We start from the raw sequence: 21,154 nt of genomic DNA, 5'->3' as shown, positions 1-21,154 counted from the left end.
GAGCAGCCGCTTGAACTCAGGACTCCTGAGTTAGGCTGTCTCAGCAACACTCTCACCTAAAGGCTTCCATTGAAAGAGGAGGAAAAAGGGCAACAAATAGAAGGAAGGACACTGTAGAAATAGCTGGGCCTCACAGGAGAGAGAAGGAGGTATTGCTACGAAGTTGTAGGGGCGTTTATGAGGTTTCCCTTGGTGCTACACAGACTTTCTCCATCTCTGAGTGCACTATCCTCCCAAAGGGTCAGCACAGAGCTCTGCTGCAAACCCCAGAAAGGTTTTTTTTTTTTTTGCGGTACGCGGGCCTCTCACTGTTGTGGCCTCTCCTGTTGCGGAGCACAGGCTCCGGACGCGCAGGCTCAGCGGCCATGGCTCACGGGCCTAGCCGCTCCGCGGCATGTGGGATCCTCCTGGACCAGGGCACGAACCCGTTTCCCCTGCATCGACAGGCGGACTCTCAACCACTGCGCCACCAGGGAAGCCCATGATTTTCTTTTTTTTTAAATGTATTTTATATGTATATATTTATTTATTTATTTTATTTTTGGCTGCGTTGGGTCTTCATTGCTGCGTGTGGGCTTTCTCTTGTTGTGGCACACGGGGTCAGTAGTTGTGGCTCTCAGGCTCAGTAGTTGTGATTTGCGGGCTCTAGAGCGCAGGCTCAGTAGTTGTGGCGCATGGGCTTTGTTGCTCCGTGGCATGTGGGATCTTCCCTGACCAGGGATTGAACCCGTGTCCCCTGCATTGGCAGGTGGATTCTTAACCCCTGCACCACCAGGGAAGTCCCAATGTTGATTTTCTTAAAACAAAACATCCCCTGCTCCAACCCCTTTTTTTCAAAATATAAATTTTGGGATTGGGTGGTAATTTTCAGATGAACTGGTTGCAGTGGCAGTATTCCACAGTCCTCTACATCTCTGGCCTCTAAAGGGACTCCCCAAAGGTTCATGTTTTAGCAGAACAAAGATCTTCTGGGTAGGAATGAGGTGGAAGCATGTGTCCCAGAAACCCAACTGATGTGAGGGTACAGCTGCCGCTGCTTATCCTGAAAGGTAAATGGGGGTGGGGCTATAATCTCTCCCAGATGTCCTTTGAAGGGTTCTGCGCAGTTCTGCTGAGTCACCTTAACACAGCAGTTTCTGTGGTAACCAAGCCCAAGCTAGGGCAGCCCAGCAGCTCAGTGGTGACTCATGGTTCTGGAACAGCTAAGGGCTGACCTTTCCCTAGAGAAGCTGGGGCAGTTCAGCTCTGGGTACTGTGCCAGCTTCTGTCCCTGCATGACTCTCTGGGCTCTTCCTCCCCTCTCTCCATGGGTACTCCATCCTTAGGGTGGCAGAGCGAATCCCAGGAGCAGGGATTCAGGAAGGCTCTAGGAGAGGAAAAGGCTTGGAGTCCGCTTGGTGGAGTTGCCTGTTTGGTTACCTGCCCCTGCCATCTTCCTGGGCCTATGGGCCTAGGGCATCCATATCGCTCAGGGCTCAAGACATTTCTTACTCCAGGCAGTGGTTTTCACACTTTTTTATTTGCAAATAGACAAAAAGCCTTTTCAAAAACTATGTGTCCCCTCTCACATTTTTAAGTTGAGATCTAAAATATTTCATCTTAAATTTAAGTAGTGCAAAAGATATGATTTCTGGTCATAAATATTGAATTTAAAACTCTTATATCAGGCTTTTAAATGTGTCAAGTGGAATTAAGATTTCAGAGCAATTTGATACTATAATCATCCACTAAAAAGTACCCAAACAAGTTCTTCTTTAAACAGTTAGAAGTTTTAAAATTTTATTTTTCTTCCAACATTTACATTTTCATTCTACATAAGAATTACATCTGCTATATTTTATGCTTTATTGATCATTCTTATCTGCAACAAAATATATGTAATCCGACATATATTTTATTTACTGTGACCATAGGGCTATAAGTGTTAAATTTCTTCTGGATTTAATTATCATTACAGTATTATTAGTGCACAGCTGATCAAAACAACATTATTTTAAATTATTTTTATGTTATTTAAAGTATTATTTCAGGGGAATTTCCTGGCAGTCCAGTGGTTAGGACTCTGTGCTCTCACTGCCAAGGGCCTGGGTTCAATCCCTGGTTGGGGAACTAAAATCCCATAAGCCACATGGTGCGGCCAAAAATAAAAGTATTATTTTAAATATTAGTAATTATTGAACATAAAAAGTAAAATTTTATTGGACCGTTGGTGAAGCTGAATTTTTCTAAATAATTATTATATCTGTGGATGAATATTAATTATTGCTAGAATGAGACTGGGCTCAACGTTAATTTCTTCCTGTTTTTCATTTTTATGGACAAGCTCTGAGAAACCTAATTTGCATAAATTAGATGGGAAAGAAATTTCATTATAGGAATGTCAGCCAATTATTTGAATACCTCTGAGTTATATGATAAAAACCATATAATGATCTATCATCAAAAACTATTTTCAGTGATCTATTAGCTGGCAAATTAATTAGGTATTCCTTCAATTTTATTGAAAGCAAAGATTTGGAAACCACTCAACCTGTAAAGTATTAGTTACCCAGTCATAAGTGTCATTCCGGTTCTCAGCTTCTGGGATTATGCCAACAAATCTTTGCAAAGATTTATCAAATGATTATTAATTATTTCTGCTACTTTTTCACTTAGAGGCACTTTGTTTATTTTTATTTATTTATTTTATAAATTTATTTTATTTATTTATTTTTGGCTGCATTGTGTCTTCTTTGCTGTGTGCAGGCTTTCTGTAGTTGCAGCGAGCGGGTCCACTCTTTGTTGCCGTGGGTGGGCTTCTCATTGTGTTGGCTTCTCTTGTTGTGGAGCACGGACTCTAGGCGCGCAGGCTTCAGTAGTTGTGGTCCCTGGGATTTGTTGCTCTGCGGCATGTGGGATCTTCCCAGACCAGGGCTCGAACCCGTGTCCCCTGCATTGGCAGGCGGATTCTTAACCACTGCACCACCAGGGAAGCCCCGAGGCACCTTGTTTAAATTGATATACTCAGGAAGATATGGAAAGTAGAAGTGTTTATTCCAATACACTTTTGCTAAGACAATTTTTGGGCCAAATCCTTTTACCTTATCATGTGCTTTAAAAATATTTTTATTAGGGGAGGGGAGGGGTAAATTGGGAGATTGTGATTGACATATACACACTACTATATATAAAATAGATAACTAATAAGAACCTATTGTATAGCACAGGGAACTCTACTTAGTACTCTGTAATGACCTATATGGGAATAGAATCTAAAAAAGAGTGGATAACTGTAAATGTATAACTGATCCACTTTGCTGTACAGCAGAAACTAACACAAGATTGTAAATCACTATACTCCAGTAAAAATTAATTAAAAAACTAAATACATTTTTATTAATATTTTGGAGTTGTAGACTTAACCCATTTATGAAAAACAGCTGTGACATTCTTATTGGCAAAGCCAGCCATCATTGTTTTAAACTAATCAGCCAAGTCAAATTACTTTCTATCAGAAAAATTTCTCATTTTTCAAGTAATCTTTTTTTGTTTTTTTGGCCACAAGGTGTGTGGGATCTTATCTCCTCAACCAGGGATCGAACCTGCACCCCCCTGCATTAGAAGGCGAAGTCTTAACCACTGGACCACCAGGGAAGTCCCTCAAGTAATCATATTAATTCATGTCCTTATGATAACTGTCTTGCTTCTGAATTTTAAGAAACATAAAGACAAGGAGTCTTTCTCTCCTAGATGAATTATGATACAAAGATTTTCACTATTTCTCAGTGATGCTCTTTTTGCAATATTCTCTTGGGACTCTTCTTCACATATGATGTATTTTTGACACTGGAGGACAGAAGAGGTCATTAAATTTAAAAACATTGAGAATTTTCCTTTCCTTTGGCACCCTGCAGTTTTTACCCTCCAAGCCAAGCATCACAGTAAGATTGGGACTGGATGAGAGTAGGCCTTTCTTTTGTATACTGGGAGAAAGGCGGTTGGAGATGGGAGATGCAGGAGAAGAACTGGCATTACTGCTCAATCACAACAGATAAATTTTAGGAAAGTACATATGGAAGTTAAAGATCTGGGAAAAATGAACCCCTTAAGTCCATTCATGCCTGTATGTGCCATTTAAAGTCTCTGTGAACTACCAGGATACATTTCCCTGATTTGGAGACCGCTGTTTCAGAAGATCACCTGCTCCCTGGGCACTTCCACAGGTACTGTGTAGCTACCATCAAAGGGTCCCTTTTGTGGGTCTCCCTGAGTAGCTAAGCCCAACTGGAACTTCGTAGTGAGAATTGTAGGAAGCAACTGGACCGCCTTACATAGGAGGGTTCCAGACAATGAGGCATTTGCCTTGATGAGGTTTATGAAAAGGGCTCCCACTAGGCACCCAACAGTGCAGTGTGTGTGCGTCTGGGAAATGCTGGTAAGTAGCCAAGAGGCTTCATGATGGCCTTCAGTACTTTAGAGATCACTGTGATCCAGGATCAGACCTTCTGCCTTGTAGGCTCAAAACCCCAGCTTGTCAGCATGTGGAGAGTAGGTGTACAGTCCACATAACTAAGTTATAACATTCAGATGTCAATGTGCTAATTTAAAAGGAGAAATCATTGGCAAGAGGTCTGACCCCAAAATCTATAGGTAGATCTACATGGAAAGCCAAATGGTGAGCGAAGATTCTGGACAAGGTGGGATGATTGAGATGAATTGAATGTTAAATACTTAATCTGGCTAAGACAGCAAGATATATCCACCTCTATACCTGGTACAACCTTGCCATGAAGATCAGAAGTGATATAATAAAATATATTTAGCCTTTGTCCCTGGTTCCTGGCACAGAGTTCCTGAAACTCTTGGAATTTTGTGAATGATAGGAGTGCCTTTTGTTATTCATGCTAATGAGGGGCTGGATATCTTTAGAATGGGGGCTAGTCACTAGTCAATTAGATTAGAGGGTTGAAATTTTCAGCCTCAACCCCTGATCTCTGGGGAGGGGAGAGGGACTGGAGACTAAGTTCAATCAGGTGGCCACTGACTTAATTATTCATGCCCACTAATGAAACCACCATATAAAAACCCTGGAACAATGAGGTTTGGAGAGCTACCTAGTTGGTGAACACAATGATGTACTGAGAGAGTGGTGCACCAGAGCATGGAAGCTCTGAGCCCATTCCCACCTCCGGTACCATGCCCTAAGTATTTCTTACATTTGACTGCTCCTGAGTTGTATCCTTTATAATAAAACTGTAATCATAAGTATGGCACTTAAGTTCTTTGAGTCATTCTAGGAAATTATCAAACCTGAAGGGTGGGTGGTCAAGGGAACCCCCAAATTTGTAGCCAAGTCAGAAGTGTGGGTAACCTGAGGACCTGGGAGTTGTGGCTGGCTTCTGAGGTGAAGGCAGTCTTACAGGGCTGAGCCCCTTAACCTGTAGGGTCTGCACTAACCCCAGGTAGTTAGTTCAAAATGGGATTGAATTCTAGGACACCCAGTTACTGTCAGAAAGTTGCTGCTAGAAAATACCAGACAACTTGAATTGTTTGCTCAAAGATCCTCCCACCTGGAATGGCCCAACCAGCCTTTGCTCCCATGACTCCTTTTCTAGGCTTCCCTGGCTGACCAGCTTCCACTTTTTATGGTTACATCTCCCTTCTACACACATCAGCATGTTCAGATGTTCTAGTCTTGTGGGTCTGAGTGCTATTCTTTGCATATCTCTGCTCTAGTCCACTCTGTTTTGATAATAGAGTGTGACTTTAGCCTGAAGCATTGATAGCCCAGCCTTCTGTTTAGCTCTGGGCCTTGGCATGCCTGGACTCCTTTGGAGTTGTATCTAGAAACCCCCAAATGTTTCCTGGCTTGTCCTGCAAACCTCATGAGTATCTCTGTATCATACAGGAGCAACTGTCCAGTGTCACCATGATTTAGCACTGTCTGATTCAAATAGTAACCTGCCTCTCTGGTCTCTGACTCAGCCAGTTCAATTGACTGTATTTCCTCTCTTTCTCATTTACTGAGGCACTTGGTAAGATTGCCTCAGACCCAATCCCACAAGCATAGGAAACTGATGAGTTAACAGCTGAATTACAAATAACTCCCTCCCCGCCCACCTACCCCCACAAAAACCCCTGCCTCTTATTAACATGGTGTAAAACTTCTCTGTTAACAAAACAAAACAACAACAACAAAACTACAGAGAGCTGTAAAGTTGCTCATACTCTGACCCTGAAACTCCACTTCCAGACCTAAGGAAATAATCAGAGACACAAAGAATTATGTAAAAGTTGTAAACTGCAGCGTTATTTACAAAGTGAAAAAGTGGATATAACATAAATATCTAACAAAGAGGAATACCATGTGATATGCAATGATTAAAATATTTTCTAAGCAATTAAAATTTTCTAAGCAATTTTAAATGAAATACAAGATTTTATAACATTATGCTATATGAACAGGGTGGGTTGTCAACCATCTGTGTTCATGATTTAGGTTAGGTTATATTGTATATATTATGGTCGCCACTCCCCTGGCCGGCCCGACAAGACGCGCCAGTAGCACGGCACCGATTCCTCTCGGGCTCGTGGGCGCTGCTCTGAGCAGCGTCATCCTTTATACCAGAAAGCTGGTGGGTACTATGGGGAAAAAACAAAACAAGAAGAAAGTGGAGGAGGTGCTAGAAGAAGAGGAAGAAGAATATGTGGTGGAAAAAGTTCTCGACCGTCGAGTGGTAAAGGGCAAAGTGGAGTACCTCCTAAAGTGGAAGGGGTTCTCAGATGAGGACAACACTTGGGAGCCAGAAGAAAACCTGGATCGCCCCGACCTCGTTGCCGAGTTCCTGCAGTCACAGAAAACAGCACATGAGACATAAATCAAAGGGAGGCAAGCGCAAAGCTGATTCTGATTCGGAAGATAAGGGGGAGGAGAGCGAACCAAAGAAGAAGAAAGAAGAGTCAGAAAAGCCACAAGGCTTTGCCGGGGGTTTGGAATCGGAGCGGATTATTGGAGCTACAGACTCCAGTGGAGAACTCATGTTCCTGATGAAATGGAAAAACTCTGATGAGGCTCACCTGGTCCCTGCCAAGGAAGCCAATGTCAAGTGCCCACAGGTTGTCATATCCTCCTATGAGGAAAGGCTGACGTGGCATTCCTACCCCTCGGAGGATGATGACAAAAAAGATGACAAGAATTAACTCTCCTGAGTACCAGCCCCTGTCACATCTGACTGGGTTTCAAGTGGGGAAAGAAGGAGTTCTACTTGTCTTGACACCGTAGAGGGGGCTTGAGAAGATGTCCTTTGAAGAGCCAGTATAGTTTCTGTGCCCTACAGCAGCCCAAGTGCTTTAAAGCTGCTACATGCTGTATAGTTTGCACACCCATCCCAGTGGAGGGGAAGGAGGGTCAGTGTTTCAAGACAACCCATTCTGAACTTTGCTGAGAAAAGCAAAGGGCCTTCTATGAAGGACAAAACTTGCAGAATAGGATGTGGGAGAGCAAAAGATACTGTAGATCTTCAAAGAGCATCTCCACAACCCACAACCTTCTTCCCAATAGTGTTAACTCTGCATTTTTACAGTGTAGCATGTATGTAGTTTTTGGCTATTTCTGGTGTATTATTTGGGGTGGGAGGGATGGGGTGGTAAAGAAGGGGGATGGGTTAGAGTCATTTTTGTTAAAATTTGGGGCCTGTTGGGGGAAAATGGTGAAACAAAGGAAAGAACAACTAATGATGATTTGGTTCTGTGTCCAGAATTTTTCATCCTTTCAAAAAATGTCATTGGCAACCTAAATGAGGTCTGTGAGAGACTGTTTAAAAGCTGTGAATGCCTGAAACTTAGAAGCCAAGGTGTTCCCTGCCTGAGCTTAATGCTGTTCCCAAAAAGCATTAAGCTTTGGTAACTTCTTAACTTCCCAGTTAAGAAGTTACCAAAGCTGCCATTTGGGGGATGGAAACTGGTTGAGGAGGAAATGTCTTATTGGAGTTGTATACACAGGCAGATCATTCTGTCTTAGAGGTGCTAATTCTTGAAATTGACAAGAAGACCCTTTCTTTTCCGATTTTGAAGTTATAAATATCAGCTTCTCTATCCAAGCCACTGGCTGAAGTATTTGGGGAAGGGCAGAGGGTGGTATAGGAGATGGGAGAGTAGGCAAAGACAAGGGCCGGTGCTCTTAGGGTGGAAAACTCCTGGAGCCTCTGTTTTTTGAACTTTGAGACCATTGGTGGCAGGGTTCAGTCACTGACAGCACAAGTTCAGAGTCACTTCAAGAGTTGAATGATTTCTGAAGCCCTGGTCTCAGGAGATTAAATTTTCATACTGGGGCAGTGGTTCACTTTAAAACAAAACAAATTTTTTTAATCCTAAGAATTAACTAAAACCCAAAATGCTGTCTTGAATCATGAGATCCATCAGTTCTTGACATCATTTAGACCTGCATCTAGAACTCTGTTGTAAAATCTTTTTAGGCATGTGTTAGGTTTCTGTGAAAACTTTTGTTTAAATGTTAAACTTCATACCAACACTGTCAGTTTTTGTCTCAATAAAACTATAGATTTATAAAAAAAATGTATATATTATGTGCACTGAAAAAAGACTGGAAGAAAATAACAAAAACTATCAACAGTTGTTTTCATTTAATGTGAAATTATGAGTAACTTATTTTCTCAAACGTTTTTATGAGTGTATATTACTTTTGCAATCAAAATTATAAAAGTTTCAAAAAGTACTGTTTATACCGTAACACTGCTTGATGTCCTTTGAGTCACCCTGAAGAAAGTAGCCTTTTCTCCTTTGGCCCCATCCATCTTCCCAGTTTCATTTATCATTCTCTCATACATACTATTTTCCAGCCACACTGAACCTCTCACCATTCTTTTCACACAACAGGAACTTGCATATGCTATTCCTTAAACCTGGAATACTTTTCGCTCTCTTCTGTACTTACTTATTCTTCCAGATTCACTTCAAATGCATTTTCAGGCTCCTGAATGCACAGTTGATTGCTTTAGGCTTTGTGCTTTACAGTTCTTTTTTTCTATCTGTTACAGCATTTGTCACATGGTAATGTGACTCATTTATAAATTTTCTTCACTAAATTGTAATCCTATCTGCGGTGGGGTGTATGTATTATTTACTTTTGTATCAACAGTACCTAGCACACAGTAGACTACTCAACGAATGCTAAATAAGTAAATTTTAAATGTACTTTTACCTCTAATTCAGAAAAGAATCAAGCAGCTGAACAGATAAATGAATGAACGGACAGTGGTCAGCTTGACCACCCAGAACAAATCTGTAGTTCTTGGCACCCAAGCTCAGAAAAGGAATTGTATTGGAGGTAGGCTCCTTGAAAGGCTGTTATACAAAACCTGAAAGTGGGAGAATTTTATAAACATTAACGAAAGACACTTTGCCTCAGATAGCATGCTTTTGGAATTCAGAAAACTGCATGGTAATGTCAAGAAATGCCAGTGGCCTATGGTATTCCCTCCCTAGGGACACTTGGAGGCTGTACAAACAGACTGGCCTGGGGTTGCTATTAGGAGAAAGAAAGATGCACCATGGCCAGGAATGATCAGGGTAGAATCCTGAATTTTCAAAATAGGTTATATATACTCTCTACCCTCATCATTCTGATCATCACCCAGGAGGTGACCAAGAGGAGATGAACCCTTTCTGGGGAAGGCTGTATTCATTGACCCCACTAAGTTGTGTGGACTAGGAGGAAGTGAGGGAGGTGGAGTCAGAAATCTTTTTGAGTTGATTTTTGGGAAGACCTTTCCAGTGCTCAACAAAATCAGATGCCTGCAGATGGTGGGGAGTGCAGTGTGTCCCTCAGATACCTTGACAAGTGGCCTGTTGTTGGGTGGTCTTTACATTGGTTCCCCTTTTCCCCAGGTCCCACAGGGGTGATGTGGACCAGATAGATGCCACACATGCAGTGAGCTGCACTCTAGGACAGGAACACTGAATTCAGGGAATCTACCTCTTTCAGAGCAAGCAGTAAGCAAGCTTGCCCTTGGTTCTGAAGGGAGACATCACTTCATTTTTCAAGGTTGCTTCCTGCAACATAACCCTGAAATGGTCTGCATGAAGAGTGGTTAGGGCCTTGTATTCTTGGCATACCTAGCAAGATGTGTGGGAATACAGAGACTCATGGAGGAGTCTCCCAACAGAAATGCCCTGTGAAACTATCATATGCCCTGTGAAATGCCTCACATTCATGCCAATGACCAACACTAAAAAAAAAAAAAAGGAACAAATAAAGTGGACTAAGTAATTCCAATTAAAGAAGAGGATCTCTTGAAATAAGAAAAATTGCTTCCTTAACTCATTCTTCCTTTTCAGTATCTTCTGCCTAGTATTTTTCAACCACAATATAAGGCATTACTTTTTCTTTAGGATCTATAGTTTTCTTCTAAAATCATAAAAGCTGTCTTTCATAGTCCTCTGATGACTTAATTTCCTTTTCTTCTTAGATATTCTCCTGAAAGAAAACAGAATATAGTTATTACTTATGAACAGTACATTATCACAATATGATTCATTCATTTATTCCATAAATGTTCGTAACTACCACGTGCTAGGCACTGTGCTAAGTACTTGGAGATATAAGGATGACTGGATAGTTAAGACCCAATCCCTGACTTCAAGGAGTTCATTGTCTATTAGGGGAGATATATATTTGTGTATCTATATATACACACACACAATGCTCCTAGAATCTTTCATAATAAAAAATTGTAATAGCTCTTTATTTCCCAAATTTTCTATAATTGTCATGCATAATTTTTGAAAGAGAAAAATATAATTAAAAGAAAAACAAGTCAAGGAAATAGAGTAATGAGACATGCGGGAATTCCCTGGAGGTCCAGTGATTAGGACTCAGCGCTTTCACTGCGGTGGCCCAGGTTCAATCCCTGGTCGCAAAACCTGCCAGCGATGTGGGCGCAGCCAAAAAAAAAAAGAGACATGAGATAAGTAACTGGCTCCTGAGTGGATATCAGCCTCATCCATCCCTCATGAGCATTCAGTCACTTCCAAGATAGCCGATCCCTTCCCAGAGTAGTGAGATCTTAGTGGAATGATGTCAGCCCTGTCCTTCTAAATAACACACATTCTTTGGAGTCTCTTGTGGCCCTAAGCACTCTTTGGTGCCAGCCACAGAATCTACATTACAGTGGGCAGGCAACTTCTCTGGCCTTCTCCACAGGAATACCTGGGGAATTAGCCCTGGGCCACAGCTGATAGGATAGCGTCTGGCCTCTTTAGAGCCTAATTGCTCATTTTCCTGGCTTCCTTTTCTGGATAGCTTTAATTCGATAATTAGCCCAGATATACAAGTCTCCATTCTGTCCTCCTGCTCCTGCCCTACGCTACTGAAACTGAACCTCCCTTAAATCCTGATACCTGCTCAGGAAAGATCCTCGGTGGTTGTAATTGCCTGTTCCCCCCATGCTGGAAATCACCCCTCCTGTTAGGTGCTTCCTAAGTTGTGTCTTGCCTACGCTCAGTCCTTTTTGCTCCTAGAATACCTCATTGCCAGCCATGTAGCATGGTTTATGACAATCCATGCCAGGGAACTATTTATGACAACTGTGAAGGTCTGTACTTATATACATTTTGTGTGTGTGTAGTTTCTGTGATGGTAGTTAATTTCTCAATTAATCCTTTAAGATTCAGCTGTCTGAAAAACGGTGTAGATGATCTTATTTGCAAAGCAGAAATAGAGACACAGATGTAGAGAACAAACTATGGGTACGAAGGGGGAAAGGAGCGGGTGGGAGGAATTGGGAGATTGGGATTGACATATATACACCATTGATACTATGTATAAAATAGATAACTAATGAGAACCTACTGTATGGCACAGGGAACTCTACTTAATGCTCTGTGGTGACCTAAATGGGAAGGAAATCCAAAAAAGATGGGATATATGTATACGTATAGCTGATTCACTTTGCTGTACAGTAGAAACCAACACAACATTGTAAAGCAACTATACTCCAATAAAAATTAATCAAAAAAAAAAGATTCCGCTGTCTGGAGCCCTCCCAGATTCTGCTAGGCAGAGGTCATTCATTTATTTGTTCATCAAACATGCATTAATTTCCTACTCATCATTAGACACTGTTTTAGGGACTGGATTAAGACGAAATTTTTGCCTTCTAGGGACTCACAATCAAGGTAAACAAAGGACTCTAATGTCAGTAATAATAAAGGTATGCATAAAATACATAGCACAGTAGAGAGAAGCCCAAGATCTGATTTGGGTTTTCAATGATAATTAGGAATTTGCCAACTGGATGTGAAAGGGCAGGGACAGAAAGGGAAGATATTTCAGGCAGATAGGGCAGCAGTATCGTATAGAGGCATGGAAAGCAGAGACTATCTTAACCAGCTTTGATTTCCTAGTTTATTAGGATAGTGCAGTGCACATACATGTAGGTCATCACTGAGAATTCGTTGAAAGAATGAAAGGTTGGCTGCTTTCCTCACTAGCAGAAGTAGATGGAGGATTCTCCTATCTCAAAGGAGTGTTCAAGCAACTCCAACAAAAACTTTTTTTTAGAAATTTAAATTTAGGTGACTTCCCTGGTGGCACAGTGGATAAGACTCTGCGCTCCCAATGCAGGGGGCCTGGGTTCGATCCCTGGTCAGGGAACTAGATCCCACATGCATTCTGCAACTAAGAGTTTGCATGCCACAACTAAGGAGCCTGCCTGCTGCAACTAAGACCTGGCACAGCCAAATAAATAAATATTTTTTTTAAAAGCGACTACTAAAACTGCTAAAAAAAAGAAATTTAAATTTAGATTAAAAAATCTAAACACAGATACAATTTATCGTTTATTAAGCTCAACTCTCATAGATATAATTTCCCAGTTAGTTCTACATTAGATCTTTATTTTAAAATGTAGAGACATGGAAGGGGAATGCAGCAGACACCAATAAGCCTGGCTCACAGTAATTTATTTTTCTGTAGAAAATCCTTGTATAGAGGATGGCCCCCAGCAACTACATCTCTGCTTTTTAACCCTGCCTTTCCCACCTCCTAACCCCAGCTGACTGATATAAAGGTAAATTATATGATCTAAGACTTGTCAGATCAGGGTTCTAAAAGAAATTAAGAGATAGGATGCAAGGCTTGACCATGACACCACTAGGAAAGGAGGCAGTCTGCAATGGGATGGAACAAAGCTGACCCTCTTAGGAGGAGAGACTAGAGTAGAGTGCTAGCAGTGTTCCAGTCCCTGGAATCCATTTTCCTTGTGGCTCAGCTGCACTCTGTCCTTTCACCGGTTATATAAGTAACCCTGGTACCCTTCCAATAAATTCCTCCTTTCTACCCTAGCTGGTTTGATTGGGTTACTTGCAGTCAGAAGACTTGACTACCACAGGGAACAAAGACAGGCATTGGGAGCAAACTTACCCAATTTCTCTGTGGCTTCCACACAGACACTAGGATACATGCCCTCAGTGTAAGTTGCCACCAGAAGATACAGACGGGTCTTCACAACAACCACACCAGTATTTTCCTGGATAAAAATAAAACAGAATGCCCTTCTCTTGGTTCTAGTTACAGGACAAGAAGTTACGCGCCAGCCACATTTTTCACCATTTCCTGACTTCCATATTCATTATGTTTGTTTTTGGACTCTCTGCTCTTTTTCACTGATTTAGTTGTCAAAAAGTTTTAGACTGTTGTAATAACAGCATGTGTATTCTGAAAAAAGCTCCTGAATTGATTGTAATATACCCCTATCCCAGTGAGAACAACCGATGTCACGGAAAGGAAATACATTTTGGAATTAGATAGCTCTGGGCTTGAATCCCAGCACCTCCATTTTCTGCTGTATGACTATGGAAGAGTCATTTAACCTGGTTAAGCCTCAGTTTCCTCATCTGTAAATGAGGCTACTTATTTTATAATGTGGGTGAAGTGTGCCTAACCCATCATATAGGGCATACAGAAATATGACTGTCATCCCCTTAATTCCTTATAGGCAACAGTGAACCAACAGACGTTTTAAGCACAAGAGTAATATCACTTTGTTTTTTAAAGAAGGAGAATGTAGAGTATGAGGAATAATTACAGTGGAAAGAGACAGTTCAGGCAAGGTTCAGTTGATAAATTCTGGAATGAACATTTCTCAGAACTAGGCTCTCTGTTAGAACTTTCTTTTACATGTGCCTTCCTGGCACTAGACTGCTATCTCAAACATTGCCATTGCAGTAACAGGCTTAGTCTGTTTTAAAGATAGTATCAGGAGAGGAACTGAAAACTGGAGTCAAATTCTTTTCTTAAGGTTTTTACAAAGTTGTCTTCAAATCTTGAACACTCACACTCTTAGCATAAAGAGAATAGTCATCTGCCCGGACACATTTGTAGTCCTTCTCCTTGAAATACAATCCTTCTCTTCTGGTTTTCAAAGGGTTCTTGGCAAATCCATCCACAAGTGTTCGGACATCACTGGGCATTACCTGCAGAGGTTAAATAGACTAGAAGTTGGCAACCTATGGTGGACTGGCCAAATTTGTACCACTACCAGTTTTTGTAAGCCTGCAAATGAAGAATGGTTTTTACATTTTTAAGTAGTTGAAAAAAAAATCAAAATAATAATATTTTGTGATATGTAAAAATTACATGAAATTCAAATTTCAGTGTTCATAAAGTTTTATTGGAACATAGTCACTCCCATTCTTTTATGTACTGTCTATGGCCTTTACAGAAAAAGAGTTAAACTCTTATGCCCAAGCCTGTTTTTTTCTTACACTAAATCCAGGTGATGCTACACATAGGCTCGGCTCCTGGAGTTTGATGAGGGCTGCACTGTCTACATGCTTCGTTCCCAGGAGTGTATCTAACAGTAAGTTCTGCAAATGGCTCATGCTCCCTCAGCCCTGAAAAAGGGAACTGCAGTTGAAACCATCTGCTCTGGCTAGCTTTTAAAAGCCCTGTGAATACAAATGTCCCTAAGACACCCTGGACAGCTTTAATATCAGCATGTGCACTTTGAAAAGATGAAGGGTGAAAATGGAGTTCCATCATCCAGTGCCCACCAATACTCAAGAGGAAAACAGAATCATAGAAAATCAGTTCACAGAGAGGGTTATGAGTTTGGAAAATCACAGCTCGTAATTTTCTATCTGTGTCAATAGTTTGCATCAGAATCACCTAGGATTAAAACTAAAAAAATTAAAAACCTGACGAAATGGAGAACTACTGAAGTTAACAAGACTAAATGAGATATACTGGTCATGAGTCCTCACGTTCCTTTCCCACTGACCAACATCAGCACCAACTATGGACACTGATCAATACCCCAGGGGACTAAAAACACCTTAAGGAACCTAAAGCGACATTTTCCGCACAGGTTCCCAAGTCTTCTTGGGCCCTCCTCATCGGGACAAACTCCACAAACACTCGTCATTCCAAGGAGCCCCTAGCCCGCCACTCCCTTCGCAGCGATTTGGCCCACGGGGGTTCCCTGGAGCGGGGTTACTGAGGGCGAGGGAGGGTGTGTTAATGTCCAGTCTGGTTGGCTGCGGACACGCACAGGAGGGGCAGAGGGTTTGGGGGATCGCGGCGGGCCTAACCAGGAAAAGCCCCCTTGCTCTCGGGAAGGAGCCCAACACTCAACCAAAAGCTGGCTTGAAGCGCATGCGGCGGTCAACGGACGAGGGGGGAGGCGGGGCGAGAGGGCGACGAGCCCAGCTATTGGCTGCGGCAGCTGCCCGTCACCGAGAAGCGCTACGGCCCCGACCGCAGACCACGACTAGCCGTTGGGCGCCGGAGCTACGACTTTTCTGGTTTTTTCTCAGCCAGGCTGGTCTGCGGTAGCGCATTTGCGCGGGACTCAGGGACGCAGCGGCCGAGTCTCCGGACCGGGCGGTCCTGCGGAATTCGGAGTCCACCGGCCGCCTCGGCGGCGCGCGGACTCCTTGTCCGCCGCGGCGGAGGGGTCGCGGGGTGCCTCGACCGAATCTCTGGACACGAAACGTTCTTAATCTACCGAGGCGACGGGCTCGAGCTGACTGGACCTCAGGTGGGACGGGCTCACTCTCCCGCCGCAGCTGACGACTCAGGCGCCGTGGGCTGTCGGGCCCGGCCCTGTCGTGGTGCCAGAGAACCGAAGGCCCTGCCAGTCGAGGGAGGGGAGCTGAGGTACCTGTCGCGGCCTGCAGCTTTTCCTCCAGGCCGGGCGGAGGCCACACGCACCTTGCCAGCGGGGTAGGAGGGAAGGGGCGCCGTCGTGGGTGCTTCTCCCTCAGGCACGGGCTGGACGGGGCTGGACGGGTCTGGGGGTGGCGGTTTGGGACTCTCAGAGCTTGAAGACAAGCTAATTGTGTTCAAAAGCCCTTCCTTCCTTCTGTGAGAAGCCCATCCTGGGTGTGCTTCAGGAGTCAGAAGGCTGCAACTCTGCCCACTCCGAAAACTGCAGATGCGACTCCTAGAGGCCAGGCTGAGAATTGCCACACCGGCTCCATTGGGCCACGTTGTGGGAAGCCTGGGATTCGAGGGGACAGCGGGTGGGTCTGGAGAGAGCTCCCCTGCTTAAAGGAGGCTGGCTCGGAAGACACCAGCAGAATCCTGGGTGAAGGCCCCTCTCCTTAGGGAAAGTGTGGGTGTCTAAAGTTCAGAATCCGTTCCACGTCCGTTCACGGCCACGAATAGTGATTATTAATCAAATAGAAGAGAATAAATCTGAATTCTCGTTACTAAGTAAGCTGATTTTTTAGTTTTTCTAGGGGCTCTGTTATTTGTGAACACAATGAAAAGTTCAGACAGTGATGTGATAACTGACAGACTTACCAGGCTCAAGAGCTCAAACGAATGGCTGGAGCCCCAGCCACTTTCCTTCATGGAGGTACAGTAGTAGTGGCATTCTGAAGTTTATACTTGGGTGGTTGCACTGACAAGTGGCCTGTGCTAAATATATTATTCTCTGTGTTTTCTATTCTATTCTTTATTATCCCTTTCTTTCTATTAACCTTGTGTTTACTTTGCTCTCCATTTTCTAGTTTAACATGGGTTATATACCTTTTCTAGTATAACAGAGTTACGAAGTTTCTTCTGAAGCTTTAACTGCATCACCCAAATTTATATATGTTGTGGTTTTGTTTTCTTAGATTCTTTTTTTCTACACAGCTTTATTAAGGTATACTTGATATACAATAAACTGCATATATTGAAAGTGTACAGTTTGATAAATTCCTAGCTATGTATTCACACATGAAACCATCACCACAGTTGAGACAGTGAACATATTCAGTACCTCCAAAGTTTCCTCATTGTGTCCCTTTGTGAGTGCCCCCTCCCTGCCTGCTTTCTATCACTATAGTTTATTTTATTTTTCTTAAATTTTATTTTTATTTTTAAAAAATTTTTTTTGAATTTTTTTATACAGCAGGTTATTAATTATCCATTTTATACATATTAGCATATACATGTCAATCCCAGTCTCCCAATTCATCCCACCACTATCACCCCCCAACACTTTCCCCCCCTTGGTGTCCATACGTTTGTTCTCTACATCTGTGTCTCTATTTCTGACCTGCAAACCGGTTCATCTGTACCGTTTTTCTAGGTTCCACATATATGTGTTAATATACGATATTTGTTTGTCTCTTTCTGACTTACTTCACTCTGTATGACAGTCTCTAGATCCCTCCACGTCTCTACAAATGACTCAATTTTGTTCCTTTTTGTGGCTGAGTAATATTCCATTGTATATATGTACCACATCTTCTTTATCCATTCGTCTGTTTCTGGGCATTTAGGTTGCTTCCATGTCCTGGCTATTGTAAATAGTGCTGCAGTGACCATTGGGGTGCATGTGTCTTTATGAATTATGGTTTTCTTTGGGTATATACCCAGTAGTGGGATTGGTGGGTCATGTGGTAATACTATTTTTAGTTTTTTAAGGAACCTCCATACTGTTCTCCATAGTGGCTTTATCAATTTACATTCCCACCAACAGTGCAAGAGGGTTCCCTTTTCTCCACGCCCTTCCCAGCATTTGTTGCTTGTAGATTTTCTGATGATGCCCATTCTAACTGGTGTGAGGTGATACCTCATTGTAGTTTTGATTTGCATTTCTCTAATAATTAGTGAGGTTGAGCAGCTTTTCATGTGCTTCTTGGCCATCTGTATGTCTTCTTTAGAGAAATGTCTATTTAGGTCTTCAGCCCATTTTTGGATTGGGTTGTTTGTTTTCTTTTTTTTTTTGGCTGTACGCGGGCCTCTCACTGTTGTGGCCTCTTCCGTTGCGGAGCACAGGCTCCGGATGCGCAGGCTCAGCGGCCATGGCTCACGAGCCTAGCTGCTCTGCGGCATGTGGGATCCTCCAGGACCGGGGCACAAACCTGTGTCCCCTGCATCAGCAGGCGGACTCTCAACCACTGTGCCACCAGGGAAGCCCTGGGTTGTTTGTTTTCTTAATATTGAGCTGCATGAGCTGTTTAGGTATTTTGGAGATTAATCCTTTGTCCGTTGATTTGTTTGCAAATATTTTCTCGCATTCTGAGTGTTGTCTTTTCATCTTCCTTTGCTGTGGAAAAGCTTTTAAGTTTCATTAGGTCCCATTTGTTTATTCTTGTTTTTATTTCCATTATTCTAGGAGCTGGATCAAAAAAGATCTTGCTGCGATTTCTGTCAAAGAGTGTTCTTCCTATGTTTTCCTCTAAGAGTTTTATAGTGTCCAGTCTTACATTTAGGTCTCTAATCCATTTTGAGTTTATTTTTGTGTATGGTGTTACAGAGTGTTCTAATTTCATTCTTTTACATGTAGCTGTCCAGTTTTCCAGCACCACTTATTGAAGAGACTGTCTTTTCTCCATTGTATATCCTTGCCTCCTCTGTCATAGATTAGTTGACCATAGGTGTGTGGGTTTATCTCTGGGCCTTCTATCCTGTTCCATTGATCTGTATTTCTGTTTTTGTGCCAGTACCATAGTGTCTTGATTAGTGTAGCTTTGTAGTATAGTCTGAAGTCAGCTCCGTTTTTTTCCCTCAAGACCACTTTGGCTATTCGGGGTCTTTTGTGTCTCCATACAAATTTTAAGATTTTTTTATTCTAGTTCTGTAAAAAATGCCATTGATAATTTGATAAGGATTGCATTGAATCTGTAGATTGCTTTGGGTAGTATAGTCATTTTCACAACATTGATTCTTCCAGTCTAAGAACATGGTATATCGCTCCATCTGTTTGTATCATCTTTAATTTCTTTCATCAGTGTCTTACAGTTTTCTGCATACAGGTCTTTTGTCTCCCTAGGTAGGTTTATTTTTCGGTGTTTTATTCTTTTTGTTGCAATGGTAAATGGGAGTGTTTCCTTAATTTCTCTTGCAGATTTTTCATCATTAGTGTATAGGAATGCAGGAGATTTCTGTGCATTAATTGTGTATCCTGCAACTTTACCACATGGTGTTGATTAGCTCTAGTAGTTTCCTGGTGGCATCTTTAGGATTCTCTATATATAGTATCATGTCATCTGCAAACAGTGACAGTTTTACTTCCTCTTTTCCAATTTGTATTCCTTTTATTTCTTTTTCTTCTCTGATTGCTGTGGCTAGGACTTCCAAGACTGTGTTGAATAATAGTGATGAGAGTGGACATCCTTGTCTTCGTCCTGATCTTAGAGGAAATGCTTTCAGTTTTTCACCATTGAGAATGATGTTTGCTGTGGGTTTGTCGTATATGGCCTTAATTATGTTGAGGTAGTTTCCCTCTGTGCCCACTTTCTGGAGAGTTTTTTATCGTAAATAGGTGTTGAATTTTGTCAAAAGCTTTTTCTGCATCTATTGAGATGATCATATGGTTTTTATTCTTCAATTTGTTAATATGGTGTATCACATTGATTGATTCACGTATATTGAAGAATCCTTGCATCCCTGGGATAAATCCCACTTGATCATGGTGTATGATCCTTTTAATGTGTTGTTGAATTCTGTTTGCTAATACTTTGTTGAGGGTTTTTGCATCTATATTCATGAGTGATATTGGTCTGTAATTTTCTTTTTTTGTGGTATTTTTGTCTGGTTTTGGTATCAGGGTGACGGTGGCCTCATAGAATGAGTTTGGGAGTGTTTCTTTGCAGTTTTTTGGAAGAGTTTGAGAAGGATGGCTGTTAACTCTTCTCTAAATGTTTGATAGAATTCACCTGTGAAGCCATCTGGTCCTGGACTTTCGTTTGTTGGAAGATTTTTTTTTTTTTTTTTGCGGTACACGGGCCTCTCACTGCCGTGGCCTCTCCTGTTGTGGAGCACAGGCTCCAGATGCGCAGGCTCAGCGGCCATGGCTCATGGGCCCAGCCAATCCGCGGCACGTGGGAATCCTCCTGGACCGGGGCACGAACCCATGTCCCCTGCGTTGGCAGGCAGACCCTCAACCACTGCGCCACCAGGGAAGCCCTGTTGGAAGATTTTTAATCACGGTTTCAATTTCATTACTTCTGATTGGTCTGTTCATATTTTCTATTTCTTCCTGGTTTTGTCTTGGAAGGATATACCTTTCTAAGAATTTGTCCATTTTTTCCAGGTTGTCCATTTTATTGGCATAGAGTTGCTTGTAGTAGTCTCTTAGGATGGTTTATATTTCTGCGGTGTCTGTTGTAACTTCTCCTTTTTCATTTCTAATTTTATTGATTTGAGTCCTCTCCCTCTTTTTCTTTTTCTTTTTTTTTTTGCGGTACACAGGCCTCTCACTGTTGTGGCCTCTCCCGTTGCAGAGCACAGGCTCCGGACGTGTAGGCTCAGCGGCCATGGCTCACGGGCCTAGCCGCTCCGTGGCATGTGGGATCTTCCCAGACCGGGGCACGAACCGTGTCACCTGCATCGGCAGGCGGACTCTCAACCACTGCGCCACCAGGGAAGCCCTCTCCCTCTTTTTCTTGATGAGTCTGGCTAATGGTCTATCAATTTTGTTTATCTTCTCAAAGAACCAGCTTTTAGTTTTATTGATCTTTGGTATTGTTTTCTTTGTTTCTATTTCATTTATTTCAGCTCTGATCTTTATTATTTCTTTCCTTCTACTAACTTGGGATTTGTTTTTCTTTCTCTAGTTCCTTTAGGTGTAAGGTTAGATGGTTTATTTGAGATGTTTGTTGAGGTAGGATTGTATTGCTATAAACTTCCCTCTTAGAACTGCTTTTGCTGCATCCC

At 42.3% G+C, this 21,154-nt stretch overlaps 2 protein-coding genes and 1 pseudogene across 2 annotated transcripts in view; 2 read left to right on the top strand and 1 right to left on the bottom strand.

Moving 5' to 3' along the window:
- The window catches only part of LOC115854262 (chromobox protein homolog 1 pseudogene), a 30,018-nt pseudogene extending 19,057 nt beyond the window's left edge, over positions 1 to 10,961 (top strand).
- Positions 8,617 to 14,880, bottom strand: PFN4 (profilin family member 4). Its single transcript, XM_030858275.2, has 4 exons — positions 14,764 to 14,880; positions 14,335 to 14,472; positions 13,421 to 13,526; positions 8,617 to 10,474 (listed from the first exon to the last, which is right to left on the bottom strand). Exons 1-4 carry the CDS (start codon positions 14,878 to 14,880, stop codon positions 10,446 to 10,448), a joined length of 390 nt encoding a protein of 129 aa, XP_030714135.1. The 3' UTR covers positions 8,617 to 10,445.
- Positions 14,881 to 15,025: 145 nt separating this feature from the next.
- The window catches only part of FAM228B (family with sequence similarity 228 member B), a 40,219-nt gene continuing 34,090 nt past the window's right edge, over positions 15,026 to 21,154 (top strand). The window contains exons 1-2 of the mRNA XM_060309238.1: positions 15,026 to 15,126; positions 15,650 to 16,222. Of these exons, the coding sequence (XP_060165221.1) occupies positions 15,026 to 15,126; positions 15,650 to 16,222 (674 nt within the window). The remainder of the gene's footprint in view (positions 15,127 to 15,649; positions 16,223 to 21,154) is intronic.

The sequence above is a fragment of the Globicephala melas genome, chromosome 12 (genome assembly GCF_963455315.2).
Source record: "Globicephala melas chromosome 12, mGloMel1.2, whole genome shotgun sequence".
Classification (NCBI taxonomy): Eukaryota; Metazoa; Chordata; class Mammalia; order Artiodactyla; family Delphinidae; genus Globicephala; species Globicephala melas.
This window is presented reverse-complemented; position numbering and strand designations above follow the sequence as displayed.